Source organism: Bombus vosnesenskii, unplaced genomic scaffold (assembly GCF_011952255.1).
Source record: "Bombus vosnesenskii isolate JDL3184/JDL3185 unplaced genomic scaffold, Bvos_JDL3184-5_v1.1 scf7180000013349, whole genome shotgun sequence".
Taxonomy (NCBI): domain Eukaryota; kingdom Metazoa; phylum Arthropoda; class Insecta; order Hymenoptera; family Apidae; genus Bombus; species Bombus vosnesenskii.
In genome coordinates this window covers 1,250,286-1,265,389 of record NW_022882985.1, presented here as the reverse complement: position 1 = coordinate 1,265,389, position 15,104 = coordinate 1,250,286, and the positions used below count along the sequence as shown (strand labels likewise).

At 30.1% G+C, this 15,104-nt stretch overlaps 3 protein-coding genes and 1 long non-coding RNA gene across 4 annotated transcripts; 2 read left to right on the top strand and 2 right to left on the bottom strand.

The window, feature by feature from the left end:
• Positions 1–895: 895 nt before the first annotated feature.
• On the top strand, positions 896–1,662 carry LOC117236440. The gene is made up of 3 exons (XR_004493853.1): positions 896–1,228; positions 1,306–1,471; positions 1,626–1,662. It is a non-coding gene; the product is annotated as an uncharacterized LOC117236440 (long non-coding RNA).
• Positions 1,663–6,570: 4,908 nt separating this feature from the next.
• LOC117236439 (ras-related protein Rab-34-like) lies at positions 6,571–9,043 on the bottom strand. The gene is made up of 7 exons (XM_033499385.1): positions 8,723–9,043; positions 8,165–8,331; positions 7,993–8,094; positions 7,822–7,886; positions 7,608–7,738; positions 7,115–7,322; positions 6,571–6,837 (listed from the first exon to the last, which is right to left on the bottom strand). The coding sequence occupies exons 1-7, from the start codon at positions 8,780–8,782 to the stop codon at positions 6,767–6,769; spliced, it is 804 nt and encodes a 267-aa protein (XP_033355276.1). The 5' UTR covers positions 8,783–9,043; the 3' UTR covers positions 6,571–6,766.
• A 365-nt stretch (positions 9,044–9,408) lies between these two features.
• On the top strand, positions 9,409–11,021 carry LOC117236435 (60S ribosomal protein L23a). Its single transcript, XM_033499376.1, has 4 exons — positions 9,409–9,496; positions 9,913–10,214; positions 10,425–10,552; positions 10,695–11,021. The coding sequence occupies exons 1-4, from the start codon at positions 9,463–9,465 to the stop codon at positions 10,954–10,956; spliced, it is 726 nt and encodes a 241-aa protein (XP_033355267.1). The 5' UTR covers positions 9,409–9,462; the 3' UTR covers positions 10,957–11,021.
• On the bottom strand, positions 11,008–14,890 carry LOC117236434 (pre-mRNA-splicing factor ATP-dependent RNA helicase PRP16). The gene is made up of 2 exons (XM_033499375.1): positions 11,318–14,890; positions 11,008–11,167 (listed from the first exon to the last, which is right to left on the bottom strand). Exons 1-2 carry the CDS (start codon positions 14,692–14,694, stop codon positions 11,086–11,088), a joined length of 3,459 nt encoding a protein of 1,152 aa, XP_033355266.1. The 5' UTR covers positions 14,695–14,890; the 3' UTR covers positions 11,008–11,085.
• Positions 14,891–15,104: the final 214 nt, after the last annotated feature.

Genomic DNA, 15,104 nt, shown 5'->3' with positions numbered 1-15,104 from the left:
TTTAAATCGAGTTCATTTGAAAACGCTTACGTAACGCGCGTGAAAATGTTATCGATAGACTAGACAGTTCGTTTTCTTGCAGCATGACGGCAGATTTTTCCCCGTTTCCCCACTTTTATTTCTAACAGGTCCACTACCCTCTGAAATTCCCCCAAAATAAGATTCTTATCATTGAATAATATTTTAACTGTTATTTAAAAACGAAGCTGCGTTTTTTTAGGTTACTTAAGTTAGAATAAGTATGAAAACTCTATGTTCGACCTTGAGATTGAAAACGACAAATGATATTAGCGAAATAGAAATATACTTTGGTAAATGTTATTCACCAACTTTCGAATATAAAAAAAGCTTTCTCGTTAAGCAACGATACAAAGTGGGTCAACGATATACAAAAATAATATACATACATAAATGTATAATGCAATATGTAATATATATAATATACCATTGTTTTATATTATGTTCGTTGATAAGACAGTTGGTCGAGAAGGAAAATTTTAATTATATATCAAATATATGCAATTACATTAATATTTGTTTCTCAGAACAAAGCGAATTTATCTACTAACCTCCATCGACTACGCGTATATCGTTACATTGTATAATTCATGATAAAATACTAGAACAAATGTTCTATGTTTTGTGATTAATTTTCTGCTTTTAAATAAGAGCATTATTAAATACCAATTAATAGTTGATTTAGTGTTTTATAATTAATCAATAGATTCAACCGGAATTATTTCATTCCAATTTCACTGATATTAATTCAATTCTGCAAACTATATCATTTGTATGACAACGAAATGATCTACCAAATTAATCTCAATGACACTACTACAAAGAAAATCATGCAGTAATGTAACCCAAATCTAAACGTATAAAATAAAAGATCATAATTAAAATTGATAAAATGAAAGTTATTATGAAACATATATAAATACAAAATTTGTATGCACTGAGCAACCTAACCTAAGTATGAAACAAACATAATTCCTCGAATGACAATTGATCGAGCATTACGGTAATAATGCATGTATGTATTTGTAAATTGATAGCCTTATCGATCTCGTGACGAAAAAGTAGAAAGCTGAGATACCAGTATTTTGCGAAAGTATTAACGCGGTAAAAATTCAACAACATAAACGAACGACATGCATAAATTTATCTCGCCGGAGAAAGTGAAAGGTAACAAGAAAACTGAATCGTTGCCGTTGTAAAAATTTCACTGGTAAATATAGTTTGATGTTCCACTATACGACGCTCGGTAGCGACTATTAATGAAACAAGCTCTATTTAAAATTATAGGAATAATTTCCTGGATCATTAAGTGATAACTCGACTTTGTTCAATCCTTATCATTGATCATTATGTATTCCAAGGAAGAAGTATGTACTTTCTCTTTCGCCTTATTCACGGTTAAAGAATATAGGATGTTTTATTTATTTATATTAGTATCTTCCTATTTTTAGACGTGAGTTATCATGTTTTTCTTAATTTTTCTTAATTTATTTTTCGAGTTACTTATTATTTATTGATCGCCTGCATTTATATTAATATTATTTATTATTATTCATACCAATAAGCAAGCGTTTAATAATATTCGTTAAACGATTTATACATTACAGAAAATCCAAGGATGAAGCAAATAAAGAAGATAATTCGTAATCAACCTGCGATAATGTTGATTATTTATGACCTACGTAACATGTTACTTTAATCCGGTTTGCATACAGAATTCGATACGTATGCAACGCAAGTCACTACAACAGCGATTGTCATCTGTGTCGTCCAACATTAGAATAGATTAACTATGGACGACTGAACAGTGAACATTTTGATAGAATTAATAAGACTAAACATTGGCCTTCTTCATAGCGAAGTTCATTCGAAGATTGCTCAATCGAGATTCTTTAACTAGTGATGAACTGCGACTATGATCTGGCAAAGGACGACCTTGAAATGCTTACATAATACGTGTGGTATAAATGTAAGGTTGAGAATGTCTTCTTGACATTGTTTCTTCAAATCTTTGAAATCGTAACTCTTTTGACGATTTTAGCGCTTCTTTATTTTAATGCGACTACGTTGCTGCAATAAATGGAGCTAGATTGCCATATTTTGTTAAAAATGTTTTTATTCTATATTTAGGAGAAGAGATCGAAGATTATTTGGCTATTATAAAAGAAGGTCGCGAATCAAAACAGGTCGGAAACTCCTAAGTTATGAAATATATTTCATATTGAAGCTCTATTGTATAAATATTTGAAAGTATCTGTTCAGGCTACAGTGAAAAATTGATAAGCAGTATTCTAAGTTCCAAAATCATTATAGCAATTTTAGACAATTTTATTGATTGTTAATTGCTAGATGTAGTTGTTAAGTATATATAATAAGCGTTTTATAGATGGATATGTAACTTTGTCCGTTTTCAACTGAATAAGTTATGTGTTAAATAGCATTTTCTTGGACATTAATACACACTTTACTAATGTATATAGCTTCCTAAACAACATTTATTTCATAATTTTATTTGTTTATATCATATATGATTTCATTTTCTTTATTTTCACTGTAAAAATATAACTATGAGGTTTTAATCAACTTTTTTATGAGATTGATTATTAATTAATTCATTGCTTGATTTTATCTATAGAAATTTCGATGGCACCTGTTACTCGCTACCTAATATCAATAAGACAGTGGTAAGATTTTACTGTCACTTAAATGACTGTATTATTCAACATGAACCGTAGTTAAAAACAAGAACTGGATAATTGTAAGGTAAAAAAACTTCTCATTACGTTTCATCATGCTTATATAAATATATAATGTACTCCCTGGAAACATATTTCGAATATCATCCTAAATCACAGATTAACTGAAAAATTGCGTTGGCTTATTACGTGAAATGAATTACGTTCGTAGAAAACTTATTAACGTCATGATAATACCTTTCCCTAATTGCATTGTCTCTTTTCGTATTGTAACTTCATATTATAATTGTTTTTGATATTATCATTAAATCATTAACCGAGACGAATTTTTGTTTACTAATACGTACATATACCGTTTATCTAATACGTATTCTACATATTACTTTTACACCAAGAAATAATATTTTTTTACCGAATAACGATTGTTCTCAATGTCATTTTAAGTTTTATTTACAACCTTTTTCAAAAATAATATATTATTGGATTTCAATATTTTTAATTGTTCTAAAGATATAATATTTTTATCTATTTTTTTTATTTGTACGTATAATTTATACATACTTTACGAATGAGAATCGCTCAAATTCCCTAAAATGCGTCACTGTCAATTTATAAAATATCTATCATAATTATCTGTATTGATAAATAAAATTATCTATTACTTATAGAATGATAATCTGTACTGTACATAAATTTTTTACGACGTATATTTCTGCATTAAATTTTACCACTTATTATCCTCACCTTATTATAAATCCTCAAAAACCTCGTATGGCGTATATGATATGCATAGTTGTAAAAGTTTCTCATAGTTAATGTTCAAACGATTTTTTGAGTCACTGTATATAATAAAGAAAAATCGAAGCAATATTCATTTGTACATATGTCATATGTATATATTCATATGTACATTTGTCATTGTTTATGATTGATGTACAAATTCCTTGTGTTTCAAAATTATGTCAAAACATTTCGATAGAGATATTAGACATACAGGTGTTTATGATGTATAAGCATTTAACGGAAATACCGTTAAAGCATATAACCGTTAATTTTGTTTCATCTACATTGTCATTCTATGTATGTGAAATTGTATTTTATTTATACAATTCATAATAAAATATATAATTTACAGTAATATAAATACAAATATACTATTTCCTGCAACAAGATAAGCTAGTCTATGCGAATACTTTTAATCGTGACTGAGTATATTACAAACATTACTATACTGTATCGTGAAATTTCAAGAATTATGGAAAATTAGTGTTAAAACTGTTGTACCTGACAGTGATATCTACAAGATTGATAGCGATATCGAGTCTTAATTTTAACTTAATATCTTTTAATTTTAAGAAATCAAGTTTCCCTTTTTCGGAAATGTTCCCCATTGATATATTTCTATGTAGTAAAAATTATATAATATTACTTGTAGAAACGTTTGTGTATAGTATATTTTTATTATAATATAGCAAACATCACGGACGAAATATTATAAGAATTTAATGTACAAAACATAACTTGTCATGTTGATACAGAATAAACAACGTCGGCAAAACAGTAAGTAAATATTGCTTACCAAAAACAGGAACATCCTATAAATCAACTGTCATAAAACCGTTTTATAAGCAGTTTTTGAAACTCATTTCAATATATGCTTATGCCTTCTATCTACTTTGTTATTATAACGCATGACGCACGTAAATATGAAATGCATACAATCATAAAAGTCTACATACACCTAAGTCTTTTGCACTGTCCTACCGAAAAAGTTAAAACATACTTTGTTCACTATTATCTACAATTACATATCAATACAAATTACCCTTAGTGAGTTTCTAAAAAGAATGACAAAAATTTAACGATTGACAGAAAAATCTTGCGATAAAATTACATCATAAATTACATGATAAAAATGAATAAATCAGATTTTATAGTATTGTGAATTTATATTTTTCCTTAACTACACAAGTTAGTTTAAAATAACTGGAATTTTGATATCGTTTGATCTATTGAAGTTTTATGAATGTAAAGAGTTAGAATGATATAATATTGTACTATAAGAAGTAACTCAAAAACAAAAATATATATTATTTATTTCGATTATGCCGAAAATATACTTTATCCTCTTGATAAAGTGAAAAGAGGCATGAAAAGAGCTGTGCTATTTTTTAAATATCTTAAGCAAGTAATACTATCTTAAGAAATTTGTATCTGACTGATGTGATGACGCTATCAATTACCGATTATACAAAAGAATCGCAGATTATAAAATATATGTATTAAGATAATATGTATAACATATACTATATTTTCAATTTTTAATTTACAATATAAAGTCACTATAGCGTTATCAATAAAAAGTTATGAATAGTGAATAATTATATAGTTAATCCTAATAGAACAAATGAAAAATTACCATATATCAAGTGAAAAATTATAACAAAAAACTAGTTGTTTGATAAATGATACATTTGTGTTAGTTTGACTTCAAGGTATTGAAATGCAAAAATTGAATTAATTACATGTTAATCTCCTCCATTTTCGCTGAGTACATTACGAATTCTTTGTTAATTCCAGATGCGTATTAATTTTTATTGTGCATAAACATTATTCTTTAAAATTCTCCACAAATAAAAATCTAGTGCCGCAAACATTAGCGAATTCGAGGCTTAAACAATTGCAGTGCATTTCAAAATGTGGAAAAATCGATCCATTCTAATATTCGTAACATTTTTTTTCTCATTTTTCCTCGTAGAATAAATTTGTATTGTTTTATGAAAAACTAAGAACTTTTGGTATATATAAAAAATTATTTAATTTTATAGAAATAAATGTAGGAAATGAGTTTCTGAACACGATTTATGAAAATGCATAAAATAAATATTATAATAAATATAAATATTTAATTCATAATTACTCATAACAAAAAGAATATTTAACTCCAAACATTTTTATATATAACATAATCAATTTAATAATAAATAATTAGAAGTAACGATTCAAATTAAATAGAGTTAATAATTAAAACAACATACCCGTACACAAATACATATAGTAATGATAGAAATAACTGTAACATATACAGTTTCGAGAATTAACTAAAATTATATCAATGACTATACATCTTATTGAAAACTGATTTTTATTTCATGAAGATATATATGTATACATACAAGTAAGGAGAATATACTATATTTTTCATAAAAGAAAAGCAAGAAGCAATGCCGAGAAATTACCGTTATTACATTCCACGAACTTTTTTTTACACATTTCCTCGATCGATGATCTTCACGCACGTATATATAATGTATACGAGCACTAGTAACTACCACCTGTTGGAATGCAACATAACACTTACCTGAGGAATTGTCTTCGAACGAAGGAGATTTTAATTGAAAATTTCTGTCCGATCTCTTTCAGGGAAGGTACGCAATGACCATGTGATGACACTTTTTTGTCAATTCGGTTCTTCGCTTGATCCGTTACACTCGCGGAAAGACAATTCTAACTGCACTGGATTCACCACTGATCGAAATTCATATACGTGCAGACGTGCGCGTGCCAGACACGTCGACATCGAACACATGAAGCGATTTCTTTCGTCTAATATTATCGCCAACTCTATCTACCGAGTCTATCAGTAAAGAACGTACTTTTTCCGAGTAAATCCGATCTCGAGAAAGACAGACAAGTGCGAGTAAGAAAGAAAGAAAGACTGCCGGATGGAGTCCATATACGTTACGTAGCCGGAAGATTGTTTCACGCGCGGGGTATTTGAACAACGTTACGATAATAAATCTATTTTTGATAATTAGACTGATTATTATTTTTATGATTTATTATTTTTTGGATTTTTATGCATTTATTAGAAATATGAACATGCAAAATTACTCAGAATATCCATACACGATATAAATTAACAGTATGAATTACATATTGCAGATATATCTACCACATATATATTACTTTGTCTCAATTAAAATCTTAGTACCTGATACTATTGTTCATGAGCAAGTTTTAGTGGTTAATAAATTTCTGAGAAATATCATTCACGTTGAACAATCGAAACAAGTATTTCTTCTTTTCCTTGTTTTAATCCTTTCTCGTTGATCATTTAAAGCTGAAATATGAACGTATTTTATCATTTTTAATTGAATGAGTAAAAATTAGAAATAAAAAATTAATACAATCCAAATCAAATTAATTTTAAATAGTAAATAGCTGATAACCAGATTTAATGGTTTAAGAAAAGATTGTTTAATGTCGTAAGGTATTAAAACATTTTAGATATAATAATATATTATAATTAAATATAATAATAACATTTTAGATATATAACGAATATTCATAATTTCGCAAAATATTTCTATCTATTTTATAGCTATAGTGCTACGTACTTATTAAATCGGAACCAATGTTAATTGATTCCGGCTTCATATTTTGTAACTCATGTAGAATCATGGCATGAAAAGATAATACGGTTGCTCTTGTGAATAATTCTGATACACCGTCTCCAGTTCTAGCGGAAACAGCCCAAAACTCAGCTTTCATTCTCCGCGCTACTTCAGCCGCTCGTTTTTCCATTATTGTATATACCTGATTGGACTAAAAACATTTATTTTATTTTGTAGTTATAGTCAATCAATGATAACAACATAATTTAAGTATTTCGTAATTATTGTAATTAAAGTAATATTAAATAAAGCTACTGTATTAAATTATTGTAGATTATTGTATAATTAATACAATTTTTAATTAATATCCTATACAAAAATTTAAAGGTCTTTTTTTTGCTAATTTAGTTAATCATCTAATGCATTAGAAATTTAACTATTTCCTTATAATTTACTTTCGATTTTTGTATATGTCAATAAATTCTGCGTGATTTACCAGTAAATCTCGTTTTGTGCCTATTAAGAATATGTAATATGGCTCCGTGTTACTTTGAGCAGCTTCATTTAACCATTGTTGACAGTGTCCCAAAGATATTAAGTTGGCCAAGTCAAAAACAACCATGATTACTAAAATACAATATTTATAACATAAAACTTTGATACAATTTTTATATTTTACTACACATTCATAACAACAAATTTTTTTATACCATTTGCACTTCTGTAATAAGATGCAGCGATGGATTTAAATCTTTCTTGCCCTGCAGTATCCCATCTGAAATAAGTAAACAAATAATAAATTTCTATTTTTTAACATAATATTTATTATCAATATTGTGAAATTAAATAATAAAATATGTTGAAACGCGAAATGAACGCACATTTGTAAATGAAAAGGTACACCCAGAATATCAAACCTTTCTACTTCAAAATCAACACCGATTGTTGCTTTATAGTTATTGTCAAATATTTTGTGGCAAAATCTGGAAAGCAAACAATGTTATGTTTACTTTTTCTTCATGTAAAGTAAAAATAGATATTGTGGTATATTACCGATTTACTAGACATGATTTTCCAACCGAAACATCGCCAATTACAATTGCTTTTGCAATTTTCAAAGATACGCGTTTCGTTTTGCATGAACGTCTAACAATTGGATCAAAATCTCTTTCATTATATTTCGTCATATCAGATGAAAACGGTGGTGGCCAATTATTAACCTAGAAAACGTTTTTATTTTATTATTTGGTACATTTGTCTCAAAATTTAACTTTTTAGCAGTATATGTGACTTTAGAAATTAGAAATAAACTTATTATTAAATATCTAAATATATTTTTAAATGTTTTAATCTAAAATAAAGAAACGTAATTGCTTCTTATTCCCTATTTTCATAATTATTATGTTTTGAAGAAAAATATTAATCGATAAAATTACTGAATCGAATTTTGAATTTGATTTGAATTTAATTTCTACCGGATGTCCGGCAGCAATTGACGTACTAAGTCTGATTTAAAAATGCTTATCAATAGTATAACTATAAAGTTATGAATTGTTCATTATTTTTCATTAAAAATTATACTCGCATAAGAACAAAATTTTTAAGTCATACCTGTCTATCATCACGTGCCACTTCAATCATTTTGTAAATAGCTGAACGTGTTTCTAACATTATTTACACTGTATACTGCTCAATATTTCTTATATTGTAATGCAAATATATACAATTGTACAGCCTTTTGTATTTACAATATATATTTATAAATTATTATATTATATTTTATTTATATAATTTCACTTTGAAACATGAGTACAATACACATTTGAAGACTTCATATGTTTAATATTTATGCTATGTTTAAATATATATTTATACAGTAAGAACTAGAGAAGCATTTGCGTGTTATATGTTGCCTACCCATTGCTAACATAAGTAATTTTGAACTAAATGAAAACATTGGTTGCTACGGCAGGTGTATACCATCTAATTTACTCTGCTACAAATCAATTACATATTCTAGAATTAAAATAAAATTTTTCTCATAAGTTTTCGATAAGTAAAAGTTATCTAAAATACCAATACCAAAATGTAAAATGTAAAATGTATGTGCAAATATTCTTTTTTTTATTAAATTGCATTATCGTGTTAAAATATTTTTTTTTTGTGTAAATTATAAAATACAAATATTTTACTATTATAACTGAACATGGAATGTTTCGAAACGTACAATTTTGTATTATAATCATATAGTTATTATTTTATAAAATTGAATTTACACGTAAACGTCTAACGTAGTTCACTGATTATTCACATGTCTGTTTCCGGCTAAGACTTTCTTTCTTTTTAGCAAGATGGCTCCTAAACCAAAGCCCACGGAAAAGTCAGGTATATTTAAAAGTTTTTAATAACATTTAAATTCCGTCTAACAAGTTTGAAAAATGTTTTAATTTAAGCAAACTTATAAAACATGATTAATGCGAATTTGTGATGTAAAAAGTTTGATTAATAAACACGTGTTCAATTTCAACCCTAAACATGTGGCTTGCTGTCTGTTTTGTATATATTTAAAAAAAGTATCGATATGTATATAATTATATTATTGTTCTATATTATTAAAATATTTATTATATCTTCGAATAGTAAATTTGAAAGAAATTTATAATTTCAATTAAACTTTTGCATGTTTTACATAACCTAAAAATTGTCCACAACAATTCCTTAAGAACTTTGTGTTATAAATATTTGACTAATATAAGATGTACAAAATATAATATTTTGATTATTTATTTTATTTTTTCTAGCCGGCAAACCAGCTGAGAAAAAAACAGAAAAGAAAACTGAGAAGAAGCCAGCTACTGCAGCTTCTACATCAAAAGTTACAAAACCAGCTGCGAAAACATCCACCACTGCAAAGAAAGCCGCAGCTGCTAAAACGACAACTTCTGCGAAGCCTGCAGCAAAACCAGCAGCAAAACCTGTGCCTAAAGTTGCTGCGAAACCAGTAGTTGCAAAATCTAAAAAAAATGTTCAACCTCCGAAGAAAACATCTAAGGGTGGAAGAACAGCTGCCCCACTTCAGAAAGCACTTAAAACTCAGAAAAAGGTTAATATACATAATATCAATGAAAAAAATTTGATTAATTGTAAACTTAGTAAATTATTTCAATATACATGATGATAAATGTTGGGGAATCTCGTTGAATGACTGTGATAAAAATATAGTCTACTGCTGATATATCAAATCATAAAAAATGAACTTTTTGGTTTATCATATATATATATTTGTATATTGATCATTTGTGTTTATTTGTAGGTATTGAAAGGTGTTCATGGATCAAGAGTAAGGAAAATAAGGACATCTGTCCACTTCTATCGGCCAAAAACATTTAGACCACCAAGGGACCCGAAATATGCGAGAAAATCTGTCCCAAATAGAAATCGGTAAGTATTAAATACTTGTGTTATTTTTATCTACCTACTTACATACGTTTAATTTTATATATTTTATGACATGTATCATTTTATTTATTTATTTATTATAATTTTATATGAAAAATATCTAAAATAATTTTATTTTTTTCAGTATGGATGCATTTAATATCATCAAATTTCCATTGACCACTGAAGCTGCTATGAAAAAGATAGAGGACAACAACACATTAGTTTTTATCGTGCATACTCGTGCGAATAAATACCACATCAAAGCTTCCATTAAAAAACTGTACGACGTTGATGTGGCTAAAGTTAATACGTTAATTAGGCCAGATGGTAAAAAGAAAGCGTATGTACGTCTAACGCGTGATTATGATGCGCTTGATGTTGCTAATAAAATTGGTATAATATAAATGTACCTATATATGATGAGTAGGGAAGTGTATCTGTATTAAAAAAATGCCTCTGTACAAAAAATTTTGTTGTTGTATTTCTTTAAAAATTTTACAATATTTTACACATTTCACTGAAAATCTGAACAATTATAACCCCAATCTACTTGGAGTTTTACGATAAGGAGCAGGTGTACCCGGTTCTCTGATACCTGGCGTCAATATCTCCTTCCTGTAAACAATATAAAATAATACCATAAAAATTAATGATACAAAATATCAGAAAAATATTATAAAAAACTTATATTAAGCTTTCTACGGTAATTCAAATACTTTTATGGGACACTGTATGTATTATAAATTTGAAATACAAGAAACTTACTTCCTGATAGAAGCTTGTTCACGTTCAAGTTGTTCTTGCGCCCTAGCCTTCATTTCTTCCTCCGCTTCTTTCATCTGCCCTTCCATTTCATGTAAATGTTGCATGGCTTGTCGTCTTTTTGCTCGTCCGCTTCGTCCAGTTTCCTTTACGCTAAAGAACATAGGACCCAACTCGGCTAGCCAGTGGCCATCAACAGCAGTCACACATTGCATGTACTCCTTGCCAGTCATCACAAGTTCATGATACACCACGTAGTCTGGCGTGAAGCCCATACCGAACAAAGCTGACGTCGGATGAAGATGACATGGCATTCCAGTACGACAATTCACGTATTCACCAATACCTTTTAAACGAGCTGCTTGGTGAAAGTATGCCGAACAAATACATTTCCGTACAATGTCCCAGTCCGTGCCACAGCTTACAACTTCCATCTTTTGTTGTTTCAGAATTTCTTCCAGCTGTTGTCGAACTTCTCTTACTTTCCGCATAGCTTTCGCGTGAATAAAGTGAACGTTACACCAAGAACTGGAATAACCATTCGCCTTCCACTGATTGTACACATTTAAATATGTTAGGTGGTCAGACTCTGGTACTTGAAACTTCTCTCGAGCTGAATCAGAATCTTCTTCGCGACCTTTGGGTCGGTAGAATATCGAAGGCACTGACAGCATAGAAACTATAATAAGTATATCTGCAGTGCAACCGAGTTGAGAAGCAACAATGAGCATCTGACATTGTGGTGGGTCTAGTGGAAATTCTGCCATTTGTCGTCCCAAAGGTGTTAAACGTCCTGTATGATCTAATGCACCCAAAATCCACAATTGATACAGAGAATTTAATATATTATCTTGTGGTGGAGGATCCATAAAATGAAAACCCAATAAATCTTGAACACCTAAAGACTTCAGTAACAATACAGTATTTGCTAAATTGGTTCGCTGTATTTCTGGAACTCCAGTTAATAGTAGTTCGTCTAAATATTGCCTTCGCGTGTATAATCTGTAGCAGGTACCAGGACCAGTACGTCCTGCTCTTCCTGCTCTTTGATCAGCATTTGCTCTGGACACTGGATATACTTGTAAAGCATCCATACCAATTCGTGGGTTATAAACTTTCAACTTGCAATAGCCCGAGTCCACGACGAATACAATTCCATCGACAGTTAATGAAGTTTCGGCTATATTTGTTGCTACAACGCATTTTCGTAAACCTCCCTCTGAACGTTGAAAAATTTTAGCTTGTAAATCCGAGGGTAGTTGCGAGTAAATAGGTAAAATGGAAAGTGGAGGAGCTGATTCGATCTCTGCTAAACGTTCTTTCAAAGCCTCACAAGTAACTTCAATGTCTTCCTGACCAGGCATAAAGACCAATACATCGCCTGAACGGGGTTGCAAATGAATTTGTAACACTTGTTTCACCGCAGCATCAACATAGTCTTCTACTGGATTCTTGGCGTGTAATACTTCAACTGGAAATGTACGACCTGGGATTTGGAATGTTGCAGCATTTCCAAAAAATGCTGAAAATTTGCTAGAGTCCATTGTAGCAGATGTTACGATCAATTTCAGATCATGTCGCCTGGCTACAACCTCTCTCAATAAACCAAATAAGACATCAGTAGATAAAGATCTTTCATGAGCTTCATCCATGATAATTACACTATATCGATCCAAATCTCCTTCCCTTAAGCTTTCTCTTAATAAAATACCATCAGTCATATATTTAATAACAGTATCTTTTGAAGTGCAATCCTCAAAACGAATAGCATAACCAACTTTGTCTCCTAAAGCAGTAGCCATTTCGTCAGAAACTCTTTTTGCCACAGACATAGCTGCTACTCTTCTTGGTTGTGTACATCCAATTATACCATAGCAACTATAACCATCTTCATGAAGATATTGAGTCAATTGAGTTGTTTTTCCACTGCCAGTTTCTCCAACAATAACTACTACACTGTTTTCTCTAATTACATTTAACAATTCTTGTCGTACAGCAAATACTGGAAGACTTCTCCTCTGGTGTTGAATGGACCTGTATTTAGCTTCTCCAGTAACTTCATCTCGTATATGACGCGCATATTTTTGGCCAGCTTTGAAGTCAGTTTCTTGACCTGGATCTTCCTTATCATCTTTGTGTCTATCACGTACACCCATGATATTACCAATATGAGTTCCAGCTAGTTCCCAATGTTTCTTTTGCGCCCTTTTCCGCTCTTTCTGCTCACGATATGCTCGTACCAAAGCAGACCCTTTTCTTGCTACAAGTGCCATATCAGAAGTAGGATCACGTACAGGTACAACAGGCTCCGGTTGTTTAGTGAATACAATTCGACCATCCAGAAATGGTGGAACAACATTATGGACTAAGAGATGTACTCTGGTTTCTCCTTCATCATCAGGATCATCATCATGATCTAAAGAACTGATGACACCAGATGTTAACATTCTGTTACGTTCCCACAATTCGTTATCTTTATTTATCTGTCGCTGTTGTGCGGAAAGACGCTTCTGTCTTTTTGCTTCCAATTCCATTTCCTTTTTACGGGTGTATTCTTCAGAAACATCAGCAAACGCATGATTTTCTCCATCATCCAAGGCATACCATTCTCTATCCAATCTTTGTTGCTCTTCTTCCCACAAGTCCCACATTTCTTTTTCTTCCCCAATTATGTTAGGTGTAGCACCACTAGCTTTTCGATCTCTATTCCAAGGGTTATATTTATATGAAGGCGTAAATTCACTTCTAACACTGTCTCTACCATCTCTAATATTGTATAGATTGGGTGTTGGATGATCCCAACTGGATTTTCTTGGTTCTTCATCTTCATCATCATCCCAATTACTTTTAGATGTTGAATCCTTCGTTTTAAATATTGGAGTTTGAGGTTCATCTTTAAACCTTAAGGGTGTTTGTCTACTACTATCTCTAACACTGTCTCTGCTTCTACTCCTTTCTCTGTCCCTATCTCTGTATCGATCTCTATTCCTATCCCTATCTCTATTCCGATCTTTGTCCTTATAATTGTGCCTATGATTTTTGTCCTGTGCACTCAATCTTTGATGCTTTAATCGTGCTTCTAATCTTTGTTGTGCCTCAGTGTTCACCCCGCCAGTATGCGTTGGAGTTTCTTCAGCATAAGATCTGTATTTTCTTTCCTTAATCTCTGATTTTAGTGAACTTGATTCAGATTTCAATGAGTTAACTTCCTGTGAATTTTCTTGTCTTTTTCGTTTTGCAAGTTTGTCAAGACCCAAGACAGATACCTGAGGCTTCTTAAATGTATGATCAGAGGGTTTCTTCCGAATAATCAAACCTCCTGCTTGATTTTTTTCAATCCCTTCTAATCTATACAAATTCGACTCATTTGATATATCCATCTTTTTACACTGAGTAATATTCGTTACTAAAATTTTATATGTTTAATAGCGTAAAAAGTAGTTATTTTTTAGCAAATATGTATAATACAACACTATAGTATAAAATTGCGTTTTAGACATTACGTTTTAAACACTATCCTTTAGACACCACATTCTAGACGTCATCTTGCAGACGCTAGGTTTTAGACGCCATCTTAGACACCATAACTGAATAATTAACTAAATAAAACTAAATTAGTTTCATAATCTATGGATGGATCTATAGTAAGAGAAAAAATACAGTCAATGACATTCATTGATAGCAATTCATTAAATTCCCTAGAAATTATTATTACTAGTTATTACGTATTCATCTGAATACATTATGAACATCTCATCTATTATAAATAAGTAAATATATAATGTATATA